This window comes from Pithys albifrons, chromosome 3 (genome assembly GCF_047495875.1).
Source record: "Pithys albifrons albifrons isolate INPA30051 chromosome 3, PitAlb_v1, whole genome shotgun sequence".
NCBI lineage: Eukaryota > Metazoa > Chordata > Aves > Passeriformes > Thamnophilidae > Pithys > Pithys albifrons.
The window spans coordinates 36,805,609-36,826,573 of record NC_092460.1 but is presented as its reverse complement, the minus strand read 5'-3'; the positions used below and the strand labels follow the sequence as shown (position 1 = coordinate 36,826,573).

The following is a 20,965-nucleotide window of genomic DNA, read 5'->3' as shown; positions in this document are numbered from 1 at the left end:
GGGATAAATGCAAAAAAACCTCCTCAGTCACAGTTTTATCAAGATAAACACACATCGTGGGAATTCTACTTAAATATGACTTTTAATGTTAAAAGCTTTGGGACATGCATTTGAACTTCCCAGGATTATAATCTGTGGTTTGAGACAACAGATCATGCTACAGGCCTGTGTCAAAGTACAGTGAGAGACTGATACCACTGTTAGGAAGAAATCCAGAAAATCTTAAAGACACTGAAAAGGTCCATGTTGTAATCTGTGGCTCTGTGGGGAAAAACTGGAAATGTCAGTTATAGCGTTGTACATGAAATTACAAAATCATTGGGAGTTACTTTTGAGAACTCTGCCGTGATAAGTGAAATATCAGAAGAAAGCGAAACACTGCCTATTCTTTAAATAGAGAAGCTGTGAAAGATTGAAGTTACCTTAAACTTCAATTATCTGTTAACGATTTAAATGCGTTTCCTAGCTGTAAAACTCAAAAAGAGATGAGTAACTGTCAATCATTCTGGTTTTTAGCTGTTAAGAGAAACACCATTTGCCTTCTCTCTAAGTAAGGCTGGTGACACATTTTCAAACCCCACCTTCGACGCTTCTGATGGCAGCTCCAGATACCACCACCAGCTTGCTTTCCCTGTCTGTTTTGTCAGTCCATCTGGATGTTGCAATGTGTTCCTGAAATCCCTATATCCCTTCAGTGTTTTCCCATCACCTTCCCGGCTGGAAAGGATTACCAGGCCCCGCCGTGAGCCACGAGAGGAGCCGGCCCTACAGAAAGCACTGGGCTGTCTTTGCGTGGAGTCCTTTGCTGCTGCTTTGGGGGCCCGAAGCGAGCAGAGCAGCACCCCGAGGGCACAGAGAGCTGGGAGGCAGCAGGACACGGGGAGGTGGGCAGGGCAATGCGGGCACTGGCATCGATTTACCTGCACCACTAACGACTGAAAATCCAGTTCAAGGCTAGGGCTGGGAACTGGTGAAGAGCTTTCAGTCCCCACAGAGGAGCACTGGCCCGTGCCTGCTGCTAATGAATGGGAGGCAGTGAAGCCGTCCCTCTCCGGGCAGCGGGAGGGAAACTCGGGCCGGGCACAGGCGGATCGTCCATCCTCGGGCCGGGCACAGAAGGGACGTTCATCCCCGGGGCCGGGCACGGGCGGAACGTCCACCCCGGGGCCGGGCACAGAAGGGACGTCCATCCCGGGGCCGGGCACAGAAGGGACGTCCATCCCGGGGCCGGGCGCGGGCAGCACGTCCATCCCCGGGCCGGGCACAGAAGGGACGTCCATCCCCGGGCCGGGCGCGGGCGGCACGTCCATCATCGGGCTGGGCCCGGGCAGAACGTCCACCCCGGGGCCGGCACAGGCGGAACGTCCATCCCGGGGCCGGCCACGAGCGGGACGTCCATCCCGGGGCCGCGCCCCGCCCGTGACGCGCGTGCGCCCGGAAGCGGTTCCTGCGCGTCACTTCCCGAGCCGCCGCCGCCGCCGCCACCAGCCGGGCCCGTGTCCGTGCCAGGCCCTGCCCCGGCCCCGCCGCCATGGCCATGAGGCAGACCCCGCTCACCTGCTCCGGGCACACGCGGCCCGTGGTAGACCTGGCCTTCAGCGGCGTCACCCCCTACGGATATTTCCTGATCAGCGCCTGCAAGGGTGAGGGGGCTGAGCCGGGCCGCTTTGTTCGGCGCTGCCCGGGGGTGGGTGCGGGCGAGGGCGAGCCCCGCTGCTCGCAGGCCCAGGGGCTGTGCCGGGGGCACCTCTCCGTGACTCGAGCTCAGGGACTGTGGAATGACGGAGGGAGCGCTCAACTGGTGCTCAGTTGCCGGGTTATCCCGGGATATCGAAGCCTGCGTGCGCACAGTTGGGGTCCGGACTGCTGAAGGGGTGGGAAGCCGCCAAAACGGCTTAAACTCGCCGGTTCTGCCGTCTGCGCACACAGGCTGGAGCTTTAAGTTGAGCTCGCGTTTGACCGGGGCAGCTGCCTTGCTGCACACAGAATGGCGAGAGTTCTTCTCAGTGTGTGAACAGCATTTCCTTTTCATACATGCGTGTGTGTTAATCATAGATGTCTGTGTTAATTATACCTGTATGTGTGTGCAGAAGTTTAGAAGGATATTTCTTTCTGCCTTAGAAGTGCTTCCAGTTGAGCTCTGTATCTTGTGTAGCTTTAATAGCTTCCCAGAAAAAAAATTACAGAAAAGGGTTTTTATTACTACTTAAATTTTTATCTGTATGTTTTAAACGTACCTCGTTGCAAACTGTGCCTGCGTACAGACAGCTTGATGATACTGTCCCAGAGTGAAAAACCAAATCTGCCCAAGCAAACTTTAGTAAAAAATAAAACTTTAATGCTCAACTCAAACTTAAAGAAAACTTCTATCAGAAAACTTTTATCTCATTTGGATAAGTATTAGAATGTCTGTGCAGTTTAGATGCATACAGCAAGTACAGCTGAACATCTAAGCTGTTCAGCAAATAATGGCTTTATAGAGTGTAGGGTATTTCCATATGCAGGGGAATTAAAAAAAAGACAAAACAGCTTTCTTCTTTTATCATGTTACCTGAATGTTGGCTTTGTTTTTGTGAAGATGGCAAGCCTATGCTTCGTCAGGGAGACACAGGAGACTGGATTGGCACATTTCTAGGCCATAAAGGTGCTGTTTGGGGTGCCACTTTGAACACAGATGCCACTAAAGCAGCTACAGCAGCAGCAGATTTTACAGCGTAAGTGATTAAGTGTCTTCATGGTCTGTGTTTTGATTTTAGTATGTAGTGATGACATGATACAGCTGTAGTAAATTGCTGATTAATTTTTTCCTTTAGTAATTGTTAGCTTACTTTTGCCTCACCAAGTTAAAAACTTGAGTTTTAGCATCTTGAAAGCAGCTGCAGTTGATTCCAACATGATGAACCACTGTGATTGCTTCTTGATATGCTTATTTATCATCCTGGTTTGCTGGAGTAACTTTCTGTGCAGCTCTAATTTCTGGCACCACAGTTATAGCAGAGTTGAAAGAGTGATTTTTATCTTGCTTCTAGCAGTTACCTTCCTTTTATTAGAAAAAAGTTCTACTGAATTAGTTCTTGATTTTTTTTTGTTTTTTGTTTGTGCTGTTTGCAGTATAAATTAATATTTGGCAAGTTGAATCTTGTTAGTAGAGGGCAATCTCCATTAATAGAGTTGCAGAGAACTACCCTTGTCTTAAAAGTAAAATGCTAATTAGTCTGCATGGTCCTGAAGAAGAGGAAAAAGGAAAGTGATGGGGTAGTCCAAAAAAAGCTTTGGTAATATAAGAATATAAGGTATTCTTGTTGAATAATTGGGTTATAACTTTTAAGAATGTAACACTTGTGATAAACCTTATAATGGCATCAGAAAGTGTTGCTTACAAACTGATCTGTCCAAGTTGATTTGTTGTGGTGCTTCTAAAATACAAATGTTTTCTCTTGCTGTTTAGCAAAGTGTGGGATGCTGTGTCTGGCGATGAACTAATCACATTGGCTCACAAGCACATTGTCAAAAGTGTGGATTTTACACAGGTATGAGAAACCTTTATACCTTATTCACCAGGAAAGTAAGCTCCTGAGTGTGTTTTGCTATTACTTTTCTGCTTTTTACATGTGTATCTCAACAGGCAAATAATCTAATATATTACTGCTCATTTTTAAGATTGTGGGTTAAATGTAGTAAATGTATTAGAAGCCATCTGAGAAAAAGAATTGTTATTTGAACTCTTACAGATGAAGGCTAGTATTTTGATTCAAAATAGAGTTGACTCTCTGTAACTTCTGTTCCAGGATAGCAATTACCTGTTAACAGGTGGACAAGATAAGCTCTTGCGTATCTATGATTTGAGCAAGCCAGAAGCAGGTGAGTCTGCTTTCAGAACTGATCCTTGCTTCTTTGGAGTTAAATACAAATTCTGAAATTAAAGGGTTACTTTCTGTTAGGAGTTACAAAAGACAAAGTTGAGGATTGTTTTACAAATGTAGTGTCTATATAAGTTTTGCTGTAGTAAAGTCATAGAATGGTTTGGGTTGGAAAGGACCTTAAGATCTTAAAGATCACCTTGTTCCAAGCATAAGCAGGGACACCTTCCACTAGACTAGGTTGCTCAAAGCCCCATCCAGCCTGGCTTTGAACACTTCCAGGGATGGGTCATCCATAACTTAATCTATAATGGGCTTCAAGCTTAGCGTGTTTCACTTCAATGCAGACTTACTAAAAATAGGTCTAATTAATTAAAATTTAGTAGTCTGAAAGGAAAAAAAAGACTCCACATAATTGTTTAAATTTGTGTTGATACTGAACCACTTGTAGTTGATATGAAGGTAGATAACCTTGCTGTTAACCTAGTCAAGTTTTTGAAAATTAGTCAATTAGATACCCAGTTTACATTTACCCTGTTCGTGGAAAAAGAGCCACAAATAAAGTCAAAAACGTTGGAAATAATTCTACAGTTTCTAGTAAATGGAAATCCATATAGTTTAAGAAAGCTCCTGAACTGCTGCGTGACATATTTCATTTTCTTACACTTACTAAAATATTTGGCTTTATTTTAAGAACCTGACGTTGTCAGTGGACATACTTCTGGAATTAAAAAGGCTTTATGGAGCAGTGATGACAAACAGATTCTTTCAGCTGATGATAAAACTGTTCGGTAAGAAAATGTCAGCTTTCATCTTTCTAAGAAGCTTAGTTTTATTTATTGTCATAATCTCTGTGAGAATATAGTTATATTTTTTTGGTAAAGGATACAAGTGATACAGATTATTTGATCCTAGATTATTATGCAATCCAATGGGATAAAAGCCTGGGAAGATTACCTGGAAGCAGTGCACAGTTGATAGACATAGCCCCCTTTCTTGGCCATGCTGGTAAATTGACTAGGCTTTAGTGTTTTTGTAAGATGTCTTGTCCAGTGATGGTTAATTTACTTTGTCCCCAGCTGGTAGGAGATGTGCTGAAACCAGACAAACCTAGCTGCTGGGGTTGACAAAAACTCTTCCTCAGACTATGCTCTTCAGAAAGGGTGGAAGATGTGCCTGATTGCTTCCTAAGCTGTCTGGATGATAAGACCAGTGTCATCTCATGCCTAGCAGAGCCAGCTAATGAACAGAGATTCTTACTTGCAGCAGAACAATGTAATTTCTATTTAATAGCTCTTGCACCTAGATAGAAAGCTGTATTATCTTAATCTCTATATGAATTTGCATTAGTACCCCTTGGTCTTGTGAGGTAAAGGCAGAATGGATTCTTTAAGCTTTGCTTCTAGAAAGAGCGTTACTTAAGAGATTTAAATGAAGATTTTTAATCTCTAGGAGAATCCTTGAGTAACTTGTGTGTGTACCATTTACTGTTGTCGCATCAACCTGCAAATGTAAGATTGTTTTAAAAAGGAAGTGTCTTCAGCTTGGCCTAGGTGACAATTCAGATAATGCCACTGAAAATATGAAGTATGTGTGGACTCAAGCCACAATCTTTAGGTGCCTTTTTGATTTGGGTCTTGCCATGAATGGGAGGTGAAAATTGCTTGACTTGCTGAAGCAGTCTGAGAGTTTGTTTTTTTTTCATTTTTGTTTGCTTTTAAGCCTGTGGGACCGGAGTACCATGACCGAAGTGAAGTCACTAAATGTTGCAATGTCAGTCAGCAGCATGGAGTATGTTCCAGAAGGACAGATACTTGTGATAACCTACGGGAAGACTATTGCCTTTCATAGTGCGGAAACGTGAGTACACAACACAGTGTTTACGGGCTGAGTAGTGGGCTTGGTTGTGGGTGAAAGCTGACAGTACAAGGCTAAAATCACCAAGCTGTCAGAACTGGCATCAGTGGACATCCTTCCTTGCTGTCTTGTCAGAGGCAGAGTTTGAAACAATTACTCTATAAGGTAGTGACACCTGTCTATAAGGTTTGGTGCCATTTTTGTATTTCACACTAACTGTAATTGTGGTTAAATATGTTTCAGCCAGAGGTCAGTACGGTGCTTTTGAGAGAACTAATTAATTATATATCTCTGTTATGTCCTTAAGAAAGAAGTTGCACACTTAAACATATTCCAGAAAGTAGTTCTGAATGTGTGAGCTTTTGTTTTGCTTATTCTAACCTGATGAGCATAGTTTTCAGGTATTAAAATTTGTTTCAGAAATGCTGTGGGGTTATATTCTATTTTTCTTAAAAGCAGCTGAGATTAGTAGAATCAAAGTTTCTTTGCTCTTGGGATTATTTTTTTAAATGACCTTTGTTAACAAAATTTTATTCCTCAGTCTAGAGCAGATTAAATCATTTGAAGCACCTGCTACAATCAATTCTGCATCACTTCATCCTGCTAAAGAATGTTTGGTTGCAGGCGGTGAAGATTTTAAACTGTATAAATATGACTATAATACAGGAGAAGAATTAGGTATGTTTGTTTTCTATAATCAAAAAGGAGTTACGAAATGGGTATTAAATTAATGAAATAATGACTAGTAAATGAAGCTGCTGTACACAAATAAGGTCTTAGCATAGCATGCTGTGCAAGAGGATGAAAAGGTATATTATCAGTTTAAGCATTTTTTCCTATCTCAAAATACCTAACATTATTCTTCTAGAGCTAATTAAAACCTACAACAGCTTTTTGCACCTATTAAAAAAATCACATTCTGTATTGCTGCAATAGGTGTGTGTTGAGTGTCGCACTTTAGGATTTATTAGATGTCAGCTACTTGCTTTTATGAAAAATATGGTACATGTTGGTCAAATTTATTTAAAACAAAAAGTGTATTTCTAAAGTTTTTTATTGATCCTCTCCTTGTTTAAAATTGTATGTGTGTGGAGTGGCTGAAGGAACAGAGCATGTGTATTTCATGTTGGCTTGCTTTGTAGTTTTCTCTAGAATAAATAAGCACCTTTTTGATTGCAGTGAACAAAACATTAATACTTTACCTAAATTAGACATTGCTGAAATACCAATTCATGGAAGCTTTATTTTCAATCAGAAGGTAATTATTGACAAAGTGCCCCCCCATGAGTGTCTTTTTTTCTCCTCTTCTGATCGGTTTGTACTTGATAATTTCAGTTGTTGGCTGAAATCTGAAGTTGATGGTCTTGGTATGTTCTCTTATAGAGTCTTACAAAGGGCACTTTGGTCCAATTCACTGTGTGAGATTTAGCCCTGATGGGGAGTTATATGCAAGTGGCTCTGAGGATGGTACACTAAGGCTGTGGCAGACAATAGTAGGAAAAACCTATGGTCTTTGGAAATGTGTAGTTCCTGGTAAGTGTGTGCTTGTTCCATGTGTACTTTTTAAGTAATATCTACCATTAGTGGTAAAAAATGAATTTTCGCCTTCATAACTGAAAGAGAGAATCTCTAGAAAGAATTATGGGTGGTAGTTTCATATTGTACTTTGGTTCTTTCAGCTTGGGGGGGAGGGAAGCAATAACTGCAAGTGAGTGTTCATTAATGGACTTGGTTGCCCAGGTGTTTTTTCTCAGCACTAAATTAAGTGACAGCTACTGTCTTTAAATTATTATTAGGGTGGGTGGGTGGTACTGACTGAGGTTTTATTTGTTGTTTGTTTTTTTTTTTCCTCTGCAGAAGAGGAGAATGCAGAAGCAGCAAAAGCAAGGACTACCCTTCCAGGAACTGCAGAGGAGGAAATAGGTAATGCAATGAACTGCCAGCTTCCACTCAGCTAAGTGTTAAAAGATCAGTCAAGACGATAGCATTCTTTAGTATGCAAGAGGTAGTTTCCCTCAAGTATCTTCTGGCATTTTTCACTCTCTTCAAAAGGTGTTTGAATGGATTTTCTTGAAAATGACCATGTGGTAAGTGTCAGACTGGTGCCTGGAGCTGTGCAGGCTGAACAGATGGGTTTGAATAGCTGGATCAGGCTGCATGAGAAAACAAAATGAACTGGTCTTTAAAAAAATCATGCAAAATATTGATGCAAAATTTCTTTGGTTTATATATCTAAGGTAAAGTTAAATAAAATTCTTTTTATTTAGTTGCAGAAGAGATTCCCTCTGAAAACTCAGATACAGTGTACAGCTCAACTCCTGAAGTTAAGGCCTGATTACTGCAACTGTTACGTGACACATGGACATACAAGACTAAATCAAGCGAGCAGTGACAAACAGCAGCCTTCCAGAGTGAGCTCTCTACGTAAGGCAAAGATGGGCAGTAATTGATGAGAATGCGGTGGAACTGGCTAGGTGTTGTCTGTAAGAGAACTGAGTATCCAAATAAAAACCCAAAAGACAAGTAGTGGAGTTTTGCTGTCTTTTTGGCATAACTGCCTACTGTGTTTTCAAAGAAGTGTGCAAGCCAAGATCCAATCTCTCCAATTTCAGTTAGACTCATTGTAGTGTGTTTTCATTATTATGGAGAAGAGATACAATGGCTTTTACCCTTTTTTTTTTCTTGAAAGTTGGAAAAATTGGCTCAAGTTGAACAGAAGGGATTATGTACTTAGAAGTATTTGGTTCGGGTTTTGTTTCATTGTATGCTGCTTCTGAATGTTTAACTGTTTTCAGTTGTCTAAATAAAATGCCTCTCAAACTCACACATTACTGTTGAGCATTGGGTTCATAAAATGAAAAAGCAACCAAATTAATCACGTGATCCTTTCTAGCATCTTGGATTTGTATTATACAGACGGAAATCAAAAGAATGTTTTCATGTTGGTACCAAGGGTGGCAAGTTCTTTGATCTGTAAGCTTTGTGTCTTTTTTTATTCTTTAATGTTTGAATGTAAACATGAGTCTCTAAAATGAAAAACAGTGAAAACTGCTAAACGTGCTGCCTGAAATACTTGGTTGTACATGAAAATCTCAGAGGTTGGCTGCAAATCTGTATAAAGCTTGGGTTTAGTCCTCCAGACTGGATAAAAAAGTTACTCTTTCAAGGTTACAAATCATATTTTCTTCATTAAAGAAAATAATTGCTGTTCTTTCAGTTGTCATTTGCTTTAATGTTATGCTGAAAGTTTTACATAATGCATTCTGTATAGAAAGAAGAAAGTTATACAGAGGTATATTTATTCACATGCCTTTCTACTTTTTAATATTCATACTTGTCCTTACTATCCTTTTAGACTTTTTCCCAAGAGTACAGTAATGCTGTCATCTTAGAAAACTGAAGCTTAACATTTGAATATAAATTAAAACATGGGCAGTTCTATCTAAACATAAGAAAATACTTTTCCATTGTGAGAGGCAATCAAACACTGGCAGAGGTTGTCTGGAAAGGTGGTGAAGATACTCAAGACATGACCCTAGGGAGCCTGCTGTACCTGAACCTGTTTGGAGAGGAGGTTTACAGAGGTCCCTTTCAGCTTCACCTCTTGGGCTGGGGGGAAGTAATAAGAACAAAGCACAAAGAATGATGCAATGAATTATGGTTTCTTAGTGCATCAGGGGTGTTAAAGGTATATTATTTCACAGACTATATTCTAAAATTAGTGTTTCAATTATCTGAATTCCATTCTAAAAATGGGCAACTTCCAACCCTTTGATTTACAGCTGTATCAATCTTACCATGAATTCCACTAGGGTTAGTGAGGGCTCCCAATCTCGTACTTCATTCTGGAAACTTCTTTTACAAGTTGAAGGATGTATTTAAAACAAGAAATTCAAGCACCTTTCCCCAGTGGTGAAACTTCTTGCAGTTTGTGGGTTTGGTGCCACATTTGAAGTAGGCTGTGTTTTCATTCATAGAGACGTCTGGAGTATAATTCTGAAGTTTAGGTGGGAGAGGACCTTTAACATTGAGTCCACCTGTTAACCTAATGCTCCCAAGTCCACCACTAAACTGTGCCCCTAGTTCTGCATTTACAGCTTGCTATATGATGCATCAAAATGAAATAGACCTAATGATGCTACAGGCCTAATACCTGGGAACTCCTACTAAAATACTGGAAGAAATTAAAGAAAAAAAAACACCAAACCCAAACCAACCAAAGTATGGGAAAGCTTGTAACTTCTGCACAGCAGTTATGTATTATAAAGTACACAGTGCAAATGGTGTATACTCCTCCTGTGACTGCTGTCTTTGGAACAGTTGCTTCTCAAAGCAGTCATGTAGTTTTGGTATGGGAAATGCAAAAGGATGCGGCCTCAGTGTTTGGAGCTGCTTTACCCAATGACGTTATGAGTTTGTGGTTTCTTTGTTACCACTGAGCAGGTAGGGCTAAAACTGGAAGATGTTTCATGTAAATATCAATAGTAGCAATTCTTCATACTTTTTCGTGCATGTTTGTGTCCTTACAGCTTGACTTGACTCATGGCCACCCAAACATGCGAGTTCAGCGTTATGTATCGCTAAAGGAAGGGCACATGCCCGCGGGTCCCGCCGCAGAAGGGCCGGGCGGAGCGGCAGCCGCGCCTGCCCCGCCGCGGGAGCGCCGAGCACGTGGCGCTGGCGGGGCCGGGCCGGGCCGTGCCCGCCGCCGCTTCCTGCCCGTGCGGGGCGGGCCCGGCGGGGCCGAACTCTGCCCGCCCCGCCCCGCCTCGCTGGCCGGCGGGGGCGGAGAGCCATGGCGGGCCGAAACCCGGGCACCGATCTGGGTAAGCGGCGGCCGGCGGGGCGGGGGCCCGGCCCGGCTCTCCCGGTGGAGCTGCGGAGCGCGGGCCGCGCACGGGAGTGGGAACGGGCGGGGACGTGCCGGGAGCTCCGGGGCGGGGAAGGGCCGGCCCAGGTGTGTCGGAGCAAGGCTGCTGCACAGCCGTGTGTGAAAAGACAGAAGAGAAACAGACATACAGTTCCTGTAGGTCTTCTAGCGCGTTCCCGTGACATGTAACCGGGAGGCCGGCACGAGGCTGATTTTCCCTCCGGTACTCCAGGTGGAACACAGCTGAGGCTTCCCTGTCACAGACGACTTGTGCTGGAGGGGCCCCGAGCGGCGTGCCGGGCTGCGGGGCTCGACAGCCCTAGTTCTGTCACAAGTCTGGATTTCGTCCTCTCATACACACCTGTCTAGTTCTCAGGAACAATCCTCCTTCCCCTCTTCCTCCCCAGGAGATTCAAAACACTGAATTAGTTGGATTAATATTTGCAAACTCGGCACTTCACCTCTTACCATTCTTGTTAGCTCTCTGAAGAGTGATAGGGATTTTCCAAGTGGTCTCCAGGTCCGTAAGGTGGCTGTGCCTCAGGTAAGGCAGAGAGCAGCCAAGAAAGGGTTTCTCTGCTGTTCCCTGGCTGGAGCAATTGGGAGAATTTCTCTTCTGCTCACTGCCAGGAAAGGAAAAAAGGCAACAGCTCTCTCACTTTGCCCAGCAAAACCCAACTGCAGCAGTGGAATGAATTACCGAGATGAGCCTTCCCACGATCTGCCGTTAAGGTGTGATAATTTGGTCAGCATGAGTAATTGGACAGTTGAGTGGAGGAAACACAGGGATGGCATCATGGAAGATGGGACACAAAGGGCAGCTGGTGTGGAACAGGGATATCCCTGAGCTCGAGCAGAGTTCAGGGAATGTGCTGCACGTGATGTCATCTGGCTGCACTCCTGTTATGAGAACAAGCACAGGCACTTTTTAAAGAATTAACTTGCAGTTTAAATGATTAACCTGTGGACAAGTGAGAGTTAGTTGCATTTTCATTCACGGAAATCATAGGCGTGTTGCAACTCCTAAAAGTGAGCTGTGTAATTGCTCTCTGACATGCTTATTTGTGGGCTGCTTGTAGAGACAGGCAAGTTTCAGTTATAGCCATCTGAACAGCATCTTTTTGCTGAAACAAATATGTTAGTAATGTAGTGATAAAACTTTAGTGTCTCTTAGGAAAACAAGCCAGCACAAAAGTTTGCACTCCAGTTATTTTAAACTAGGTGTGTGTTGTGCTTTTCCTTACTGTAAATCGAATAGTACAATTAAGTGCTGCTGTGTGGGGGGAGTCCAGAAACTTGAATGTAAAGTCAGTTCAGTTCTTCTCAAACGGTAATTCTCCAAGAGGCATACACTCAGGAAGGCCTTACTATTTAGGTGGAAATTATTGGAACAGATGTGGTGACCTCACTGATGTATGGCCAGATCTTGCTGTGCAGCCACAGTCAAGGGAAAAGTGTTCAGTGTGCAGCAGACCAGGACAATATAATCTTTGGGGTTTTCTGCACCCAGTAGAATAATCTTTGAGTATATTCCAAATAGGTTCTGTGTCTTCTGTAAGTAGCTCTTCCCTGCCCAAGAGGCATGGTCAACTACTGCTCAAGAGAGCACAGAGGGATGGGTATCTTCAGGGCTGTACCTTACAGCTGCAACCAAATTACCTGTAAAGACCACTGCCCTCAGTTTATCCACAGATACTTGTTGCCATCCCTTTCTAGTAGTCTTTGTTTAAACCAGTTGTGGTCAAAATGAGCTAGGTTAGATGTTCAGGACAGGTGTAGGTAGAGGAGTGGTGTAGTGGTGACTGCATTTAAGTGGCAGCTTCCAGCAGCTGCCTTGTGCTGGCTGCTTTAAAGGGAGAACTGAATCTCCCTGCCATTTGATCTCCCACTAAATAAGTGTCTGAAACACAACAATGTACTTAATACAGCACTTAACATTTCTGACTTAACGCTGTTCCTTAGCTGGCAACAGTACTCAAAAAGAACGTGTTGAATCCTTACCTTTTTCTTTCATGGTTGCTGCTTTTCCGATTTAGGCGCTTCAGCTTTTTAAGGTTTTGCAAATCTGTACCAGCAGCTTTAACAGTAATTCAAGTGATTTTCCCTGTATCTCGCACAACACTGTGTAGGATTATAGTTTTCTAACAGGGACATCTAGTGGTAAAATATATTTTACTTAAAAATATATTGTATGAGTGCTTTTCTGTATCTGCTGTTTCTGTACTTGCTACATAATGTCATTATTTAAACAGTAAATTTCTGATCCTGCCATTAGAAAGCATCTATTTGTTTATCAACAACAAGCCAAACTCTTTACAAGTCATAGCATGTAGTGCTTTCCCATGTGTTTGGGTTTTTTTGTAAAATAAATATATCTTTGTAAAAGCCCTTAATCCTTCCCTGCTTCTCTCCTTATCACTCCGCATTTATTGAAGAAGAAGGTGTTTACTTGGAGTAAAGAACAGGTACATGTTCCACAGATAAAGACCCTGATGTGCACAGTGAGAAGGTCACTAGCCTAATACACTGATACGTTTGCTATCATAAAGTCATTTAAAGAAACTGGATAAAGAATTTTACAAGTTTTTCATTCCACAGGGACTGTTTATGGAATCATACTTGTGTACTTGGCTGCAAGGAGTCTGCCTCTCATGCTCTGCTCTCAAGGCTGCTGAGTTACAATAGACCAGATGTTTCATGTTTTGTCATGTTTCAGAAAAGTATCAGATGCAACTTTTTAATGCCACTTCACAACAAAATAGTGAAACATATCAATGAGTGTCAGGTTTGTAAGTGTAGGCTAGTTGCGTACTGCTTTGGTTTTACTGTGGGGATGCAGACATGGGTTTTCTGTTCCCTGCAGATGCAATTTTGATGCAACAACTTCAGAAGTCATGGAGAAAGGCATTTAATAAGCTTGGGTAAAGGCAAAAAATGGTAAACTAGAAAATTTAAAACCAGGCAGTGTTATCTACTACTTTTATAATTTAAAAAGGTAAATGGCCTGACTAACCTAATTTCCTGCCATAATAAAATGACTGGATATGCTGACAGGGGGAGAGAAGTGAATGTCATTTGCTTCAACTTTAGCAAGTCTTTTGACAGTGTCTTTTGCAGCATTTTTTATCCACAATGAGACATTTGGATGGATAGATACTGAAATGGCTAAAAACCTGGTTGGATGGTTGGGCTGAGAAGGTCATGGGCCTTGGGGCTGGTACCAAGCGGGGTATTACAGGCATTTGGCCTGGGACTTGTCCTGTTTAACATTCTTTTCAGTGACTTGGAAGAGATAATGGATTATTTGCTCATAAAGTTTGCAAATGAGATCATTTATAGGGACTCAGATGGGCTGGGAATATGGGTCAGACATCCAGCAGGGCTGGAGACAAAGCCCTGCCCCCCTGGAAGGACAAGTTCTGGCAGCTGCACGGGCTGGGGCCATCCAACCTGGGGAGCAGCTCTGCCGAAGGGCCCCAGGGCTGGTGGGCAGCGAGCTGGGCATGAGCCGACAGTGCCCTGGCAGCAGGGACAGCCAGTGGCCTCCTGGGATGTGCCAATGGGGACATGGACTATTTATGGACAGTTCACAGGGAAAGAGGGACCATCCCTTCTTGCCCAGCACTTGTTAGAGCATGTCTGGAAGACTGTGTCCAGTTTTGTTGCCTCACAAAGGGAAAAAGAGATTGATAAACTGTCACAGCTTCAACAGAGGGACACCACAGTGGGTCCAGGGATGGAGCACTTGCTCTGTGAGGAAATGCTGAGGGACCTGGGCTGGTTCGGTCTCGTTCAGCCTTGGGGGTTCTGACACAGCTGGCTCATCCCTGCAGGGAGTCTATCTAGAAGGCAGAGCCATGCTCTTTACAGCATTGTTTGATGAGATGAGTAAGAAAGCAGGCAGAGAAGTTCATGCTGGATATAAGGAAAAACTTTGTGCAGAACAGTCAGATGGTGGGACAGGTTGCCCAGAGAGGCTCCATCCTCAGGGACTCTCAAAACTCAACTGAGCAAAGTCCTCAGCAGCCTGATCTGAGCTCAGTGCTGATGCTGCATTGCATGGGAGGTTGGACAAATGACCTTCAGAGACCTTCCAACTCAAATTACTCTATGATTATATGTTTTTTTTACTCTATATGTATATGTATGTCAATGTATGTATGTATGTACATAAATATATGTATTTATTCTGAGTAATGAGTTCCAGTTGTTTTGCAATGTTCTTGGGTCTAAGAAACCCAAAATCTATCCATGTTGCTTAGACCCTCTAGCTGAAGGGCCAGAAATACATTAATTAGTTTCAATTGATGTTTTTAATTATAGTTGGTATTTTGGAGCCATTTACATGTGAAAGCTAGCCTGTTGGTAAGTGGCATTTAGTTAATGAAGTGTTGCATCTCTTCATGATAGCATAATTCTGTTCTAATATATTAATAGCTGTTTTTAGTCTGTACTGTGGCTCTGGTTCCTCACTGTTGCTTTCTAACACTTTTTGAATCTGCTGGAAAATTTTAATCAAATTTGAAGGACAGGTAGATGTCTCTGAAATAAATAAGGCACTGAGTGGATTGGTCAAATTAGTCCCTCTGTGGAGGGCAAAGTAGGTACAGAACAACATTTACATGAATTTTCATTGCTACTGGTTTTTTTTTTTTGGGGGGTGGCTTTATGCAAGTAACAACATCCTGTTTTAATCCATGGTTGTAAGGACTATATCAGGACAACTGGGTTTATTGGAGTGAGGAGAGATTTCAGGCCAGGGAAGAAGCGAAGGAATAACTGGAGACTTGGACCTGCAGGAATCCAGGCTCCTACTGTTCTGCAGCTTGATTTCTGAGGAAGAGCTTGTCAGTGTTTTTTCAAAGTGCTTTGGAGGATACCATGATCCTTGTGTGATTTCACTAATGTCACAAGATAGTAGAGCTGATTTCTAGTTCAGTGCTCACGCTTTGAAGTCGCACCCTGAGTATCTGAATGGTGATGGAGACTGAACTTATGTCATATAAAGAAAGAAACATCCGAAAATATGGACCTGTTGGTCCATAGCAAGTGTCACTACGGAAAAATAACTACAGTTTCTGTCTCCAGGAAACTGGAATAGCCCCCAAGCCTCTAAATAACATACATTGTAAGACAACTGTAACAAGACCTGATCCTCAGTGGCTTTGCTTGGCTGTGCATGGCCAGCTGGGGTCAGCCTGTGTCCAGCTGAATTACCTCATTTTCCACTGAAGGTTCAGGACACAGTTTCACTCGCTTCTCAAGAAATAACAGCTTTCATCACTTCCCTTACTCATTTGATCGCGTCTTCATGGTAAGAGCAGGAGCACACATGCTGTTTCTGGCACAGAGATGGAAGCAACCAGTTGGGGGACAGCTTCTTTTGGGGACGGTGCTGCCTTAAAATGCTTGTGAAACTACTGCCTCGGGCATTCTTGAGCTTTCTGTTTCACCATCTGAAGGGATGCCATCGACACATTTTTTTAAAGCTTCTGGAGAGCTTGGTTGGTTTAATGAGGAATGTGTTAGGTACCGTAGATATTTATGTAATTATCCTAATGAAGTGGTTTTATTTATTGTTTTCTGAGGAAATGCTTTGTATTTTTGGATTCATGTTCTTCAAAGAGAGGAGATGAATTTCCTGTTAAGAAATTGAAAATGATTTTTTTCAAATGTCTTCAGAGAAAAAAGTAAACTTGAAGAGTGATTACAGAATATTGGCTAATTAGCTGTAGTGTAACTGCTTTAATTACTTTTATCCCTGAAGCCACATGACTGTGCAGATGACTAGCAGATGACTTATTTAAAAAAAAAAAAAGACGTGTTCACACTGCAAGGTTAATGAGCCTAATTAAATATAGTTTTCCTTAGCCAGATACTACATCATAGAGCTTGGAGGAGTGAGGGAGGGCAAGAATCCAAAGGCAGTAACTCCTATTTCAAATAATAGTTTAATTCTGATTTTTAATAAAAAAAAAGAAAAAAAGAAAAACTGGAACTGTGAGTAGTTTTGCTGATTAGAGATACATGTGAAGATTTGGTGAGACCTCACATGGCAAACTTTGAGTCTATTTTGAGACGATTACACTGAGACATATTTGTTTTTTCTTGCCTATTGCTTTAATTAATGTAGAAATGGGCTTGAATAAAAGGTCTGTGTTAGATGGAAGTCTCCATCTGTTGCTGTGTATTACCAGAACCTTTGTCCTTCCTTGCCGTGCAATTTTTATGGCACGATTTTATTTCATGTAGTAAGCTGCATAATGTCTCTCCTCAAGTTTGTATAAAAAAGGATGGGGTTCTGATTTTTGTTGAATTATTTTTTTTCTTTATTTTCTGCCTGTGCTGTGCACAGTGGTTTGAGATTCCACATTCAGAAAAATACTTGGAGATCCAAAGTTTATGATCTTTCAAGGAAACTGTCGTAGGCACAAGGATTAAATAAGAGACCTTACTGAGTTGCCATGTGTCAGGTACCTCTGTGATTAGCCTTGACTTACTGAAAACAGAAGGTAAAATGTGTTACACAGAGAAAAGGGCTTAAGACAATGAATTTTATCGTATTTGCAGAGAACATTTGGTCAGCTATTGCTGATCAGCTGATACATGGTAACTTTGACAGGTGGCTTTGGGCAAAGCAAAAGTAGTAACTTATTTCACTTCCTCACTTTTTCCACATCTTTTCTTCCCCTGATTATGAGTTTACAGGTTTTTTTTCTTTTTTGTTTCATCCATTCTCCAAATGGCATAGTACTTGACTATCTCCTTTCAGCTAATCTAGTGTGCAGTGCTCTACATTCTGAAAAGATTCCTCAGACCTTCTGAGTAGTGATGCTCAAAAGTCAGGTGGGGTAGATACAATAGCTGTGTGTATGTTTCTACACAATCCAGCACAAGATGAATCAGACCAAATCCTCTGCAAATAATGACTAATGAAGACTTGACCTCATGGGGGAAATCCATGTTCTTTCATTTAAATTTTCATCTCAAACTTGAATTTTCCTTATCTAGCAGACTGGACAGTGTCTTCATATTCTTCCAAACTCTTCTACAGAAGGCTGAAGTTTTTATAAGTTAATCATTAGTTGGATTTTTTGGTGTTCTTTGATAATGTAGACAGAATAAGTTAGAGTAGACTAACTGAAAGGATCCTTGTTAGACAGTGAGAAACTGAGTTCTTCATCTAAACTTTTTTCTTTGGTTTTATTGCATTTTCCAAAGGGGTTGGAAAGTCACTGTGCACCCAGTAGGGTTCAAAAGCAATAATAATAATAAAATATATGATGAAATGATACTAGCTGAGCACTTGGCACATAGTAAGAGAATTATAACACAGAGTTTGTGTTTCCTGCTTTTATTTATTTATTTAGTAGTTAGTTAGTTAGTTGTGTTTTCTTCCCTCATGGACTTTGTCAGATATTTCCTGTAGTGGCCCCGAGGGAAGTGGTGTATGGGCACTGCTGATCACAGAGGAACCTCAACCTTAAGGTGACTGCAGGGGATGCAAAGGTTTCACTAGTTTGTGTTTCAGCTGTCTGTATGGTTTGCGTTTGTTGATGGGCAAAAAGGAGGAGAATTCTAGCTGTAGCTTTTGTAGCAATAGCTTTATCCCATCTGCTTTCTACATGTCAGTTGAGTTTCCTGCTTTTGGGGCACAATGGATAAGCCTGTGGCTTTCAAAGCAGAGGGAAGTAACAAGAGTTTGCTGTTTGACCAGTTTGCAACTTTGCAAGCTACTCCTTTTCTTTCTGATACTAAATTCTTACAGAAATCCATAACTTCCTTAGGATTCCTTTGAAATTCCTTCATTGGTTTACTCTTTTTGCTTTTAGGCAACATTTTGACCTTGTAGACACCACTCATTAATATCTTGTATGTAGTAATAGGGAAATGGTAGCACGGTGGCTTGTTACACTCTGAATAAGATTTTGTTTAGCTGTTAATCCTTTTGTCCCGCATTTCCACTGAGTCATCTCTCCCCGACATTGGTTTCTCTGGAGCTTTTTCTAAGTCTAGGAAAATGAGCTTTTATTTTGGCTAGAATATTTTCTACTTTTTTTTTTTTGCTATTAAAGCTCTCAGGAAGAAAAGAAGAGGATAAGATTTCTGTACAAAATTAGTGATTTTGGCTATCAGCCTTTTTTTTCTTTTAAAGTTTTAAACCTTTTTTTAAATCAATATGCTTGAGGGAAATGCAAGTTTAATGCAGTAGTAAAGAAGATTCATAGAGATAACATGGTCTTAATAAATTTAGTCATACAGAATTATTATCTCCTAGTATCTGTACCCATGTCCCTATTCTGACCTTAACTGGTGATGCAATTTGCTGATTGGTGGCGGTGATTTGCTGATGATTGGTGGTTAATGATTGTTGATGCTGTTTTCAGAGCATTTTTATGGAATGTTTATATGATTAGTATTTAGGAAAAATTATTTAAATTTTGAGATATGACAGATTTTAAAGATTCCTGTGTACTCCCTTGAACAGTTTGTATTATCTGAATATTAAAAATTACACTTTTGGTTTATCATACTAAGCGGAAATGTAAAGATTCAAGAGCGTGAACCCTCAGTGTTCTCCTTTTTCAGTCAGCCTTCGTAAGCCTTTGTTATGCAGTGTCTGATATTTGATTCTTTGGGTTCTAGAAAATTTCATTATTGTAGTAAATGTTGAGCATCTGCTTCTCTTTGCCTCTGGTTATTGTTTATGGGTAGTGAAACTCATTGAAATTGTGTGCCAGTCTGCCTTCAGTGGGCACATGAAGTTTGAAGATGGTACCTTGAGTCCTCCCTTGGTAAGGTGAGCACTGATTGGGCAGCTTCCAGAAGGGTATGTTGCCCAGGAATTCAGTACTTTTGGAAACCTGCAGTTAGTCAGCCCTAGTAGGAAATTTAGTAAAATTAGCCCCAGACAATAACAACATGCTTGGTTATGCATGAGTTTGTCCAGAGGTTTTTTTGACCATAGTGGGTACAGTTTCTGTAAACAAAGGTTCACATGCGCAAAAAATGCTGTTGTATCCTGGGACCCTGCAGGCAAGCAAAGGGCTGAAGTAAGTGCTACCATTTGTTCAGAATCAAGAAGTAAATCAGCAAACAGTGGCAAAAGGCTGTTTTGTGGGTGGGTTTTTTTTTTTAATGTTACATGTATAATAAACTTAGTCCAGGACTGGCAACAAAGCCTCTTTCATCAGCAGTAAGTTAATTCGGTTGTAATGGCAAACAAAACATTCTATGTTAAAATCCAGTTCACAGATCATACCCTAACAGAAGTTAATGCTATTTTGGACTGATGATAAGTACACAAACCCCTAAAAGGACATGAAAGCACAACTTGCTCTTCAAGGGGCCAAACCAAGGTACAATTTTCTTCTAAAGTAGCATGCCATATATTAAAAGAACACAGAAATAGATGAGACTTTTTTTAATTTTTTTACTTTTCCCCCCAGAGCTTGGCTGGATCTCAAAAGTGTATGTGAATCGACCTGCAGTTGTGAGGCATGCAGAACGAATTCAAAAATGGAAAACTTTGAAAGGTAATTGGCAAGTAAGTGCTCTTCTTATGCATTCTGTTCCTGTATTTGTAAAGCAGTCACTCTCCCTCTCCAGGCTGTAATATTGAATTTTTTCCAAGATACATGTAAACTTAAATGATGTGCTTGTCCATGTCTTATTTTAATAATTTGTATTTGATGATAATGCGATGGAATAAGGTGACGCATTTATCCAAACAAGTTAAAAACCTTCTAACTCATGAGTGGCAAAACCGCAAATGGATTTGAGTCATCTTTATTCATGAGTGGATTAAATTGTATATTACTATCCCACCACATTTATTCTGTTTCCCAGACAGACTTTTCTGTATGCTGCCATCTTATTTTTTTAATTTTAAAGCTGTAAGATATGATCACAGTCCCTGTCAAGTTTGACCTACCTGGATGATTTTCCTTTACTTAAGCATTCTCAACATGTATGATTTCATTGCTTAACTAGTTTTTAACTAAAATTCAAAAGTCCTGACTGGCTGTGGCATTTGGAGGAGGGAAGGAGCCCACTTACTTTTCAACCGCTGAGATAAGATAAATGGTGGGTTATTGTCCACCTTACTATGAAATAGGTTCATGTAAACCATCTCTAAAGCCAGTGGTGCAAATGAACTTCTCCTCAGAGCTGACTTGAATTCATTCAACACACGTTTAGAGTGATTTAGCAGTTACCCTCAACCTCTGCTGGTTACTGCCCTGCAGGCAGAATTGACAGATACTGGCCTGGTGTGCATTTTGGTTTCTCCGGTTTGTACATGACGCTCGTAATGCAAAGTCATGCAGTCAGCAGCGTAAGTTGATGTGTTCTGCAGTGCAGAACAGGTGAGGCAAGG

The 20,965-nt window shown here is 41.5% G+C and overlaps 2 protein-coding genes across 2 annotated transcripts in view; both read left to right on the top strand.

Moving 5' to 3' along the window:
- The first annotated feature begins 1,453 nt into the window (after nucleotides 1-1,453).
- On the top strand, nucleotides 1,454-8,928 carry STRAP (serine/threonine kinase receptor associated protein). The gene is made up of 10 exons (XM_071551379.1): nucleotides 1,454-1,643; nucleotides 2,579-2,714; nucleotides 3,449-3,530; nucleotides 3,789-3,861; nucleotides 4,555-4,651; nucleotides 5,583-5,720; nucleotides 6,259-6,395; nucleotides 7,101-7,250; nucleotides 7,575-7,640; nucleotides 7,985-8,928. The coding sequence occupies exons 1-10, from the start codon at nucleotides 1,532-1,534 to the stop codon at nucleotides 8,050-8,052; spliced, it is 1,059 nt and encodes a 352-aa protein (XP_071407480.1). The 5' UTR covers nucleotides 1,454-1,531; the 3' UTR covers nucleotides 8,053-8,928.
- Nucleotides 8,929-10,437: 1,509 nt separating this feature from the next.
- Nucleotides 10,438-20,965, top strand: part of DERA (deoxyribose-phosphate aldolase) — a 53,844-nt gene continuing 43,316 nt past the window's right edge. The window contains exons 1-2 of the mRNA XM_071549782.1: nucleotides 10,438-10,543; nucleotides 20,037-20,134. Coding sequence (XP_071405883.1) covers nucleotides 10,513-10,543; nucleotides 20,037-20,134 — 129 coding nt within the window. The 5' untranslated portion in view covers nucleotides 10,438-10,512. The remainder of the gene's footprint in view (nucleotides 10,544-20,036; nucleotides 20,135-20,965) is intronic.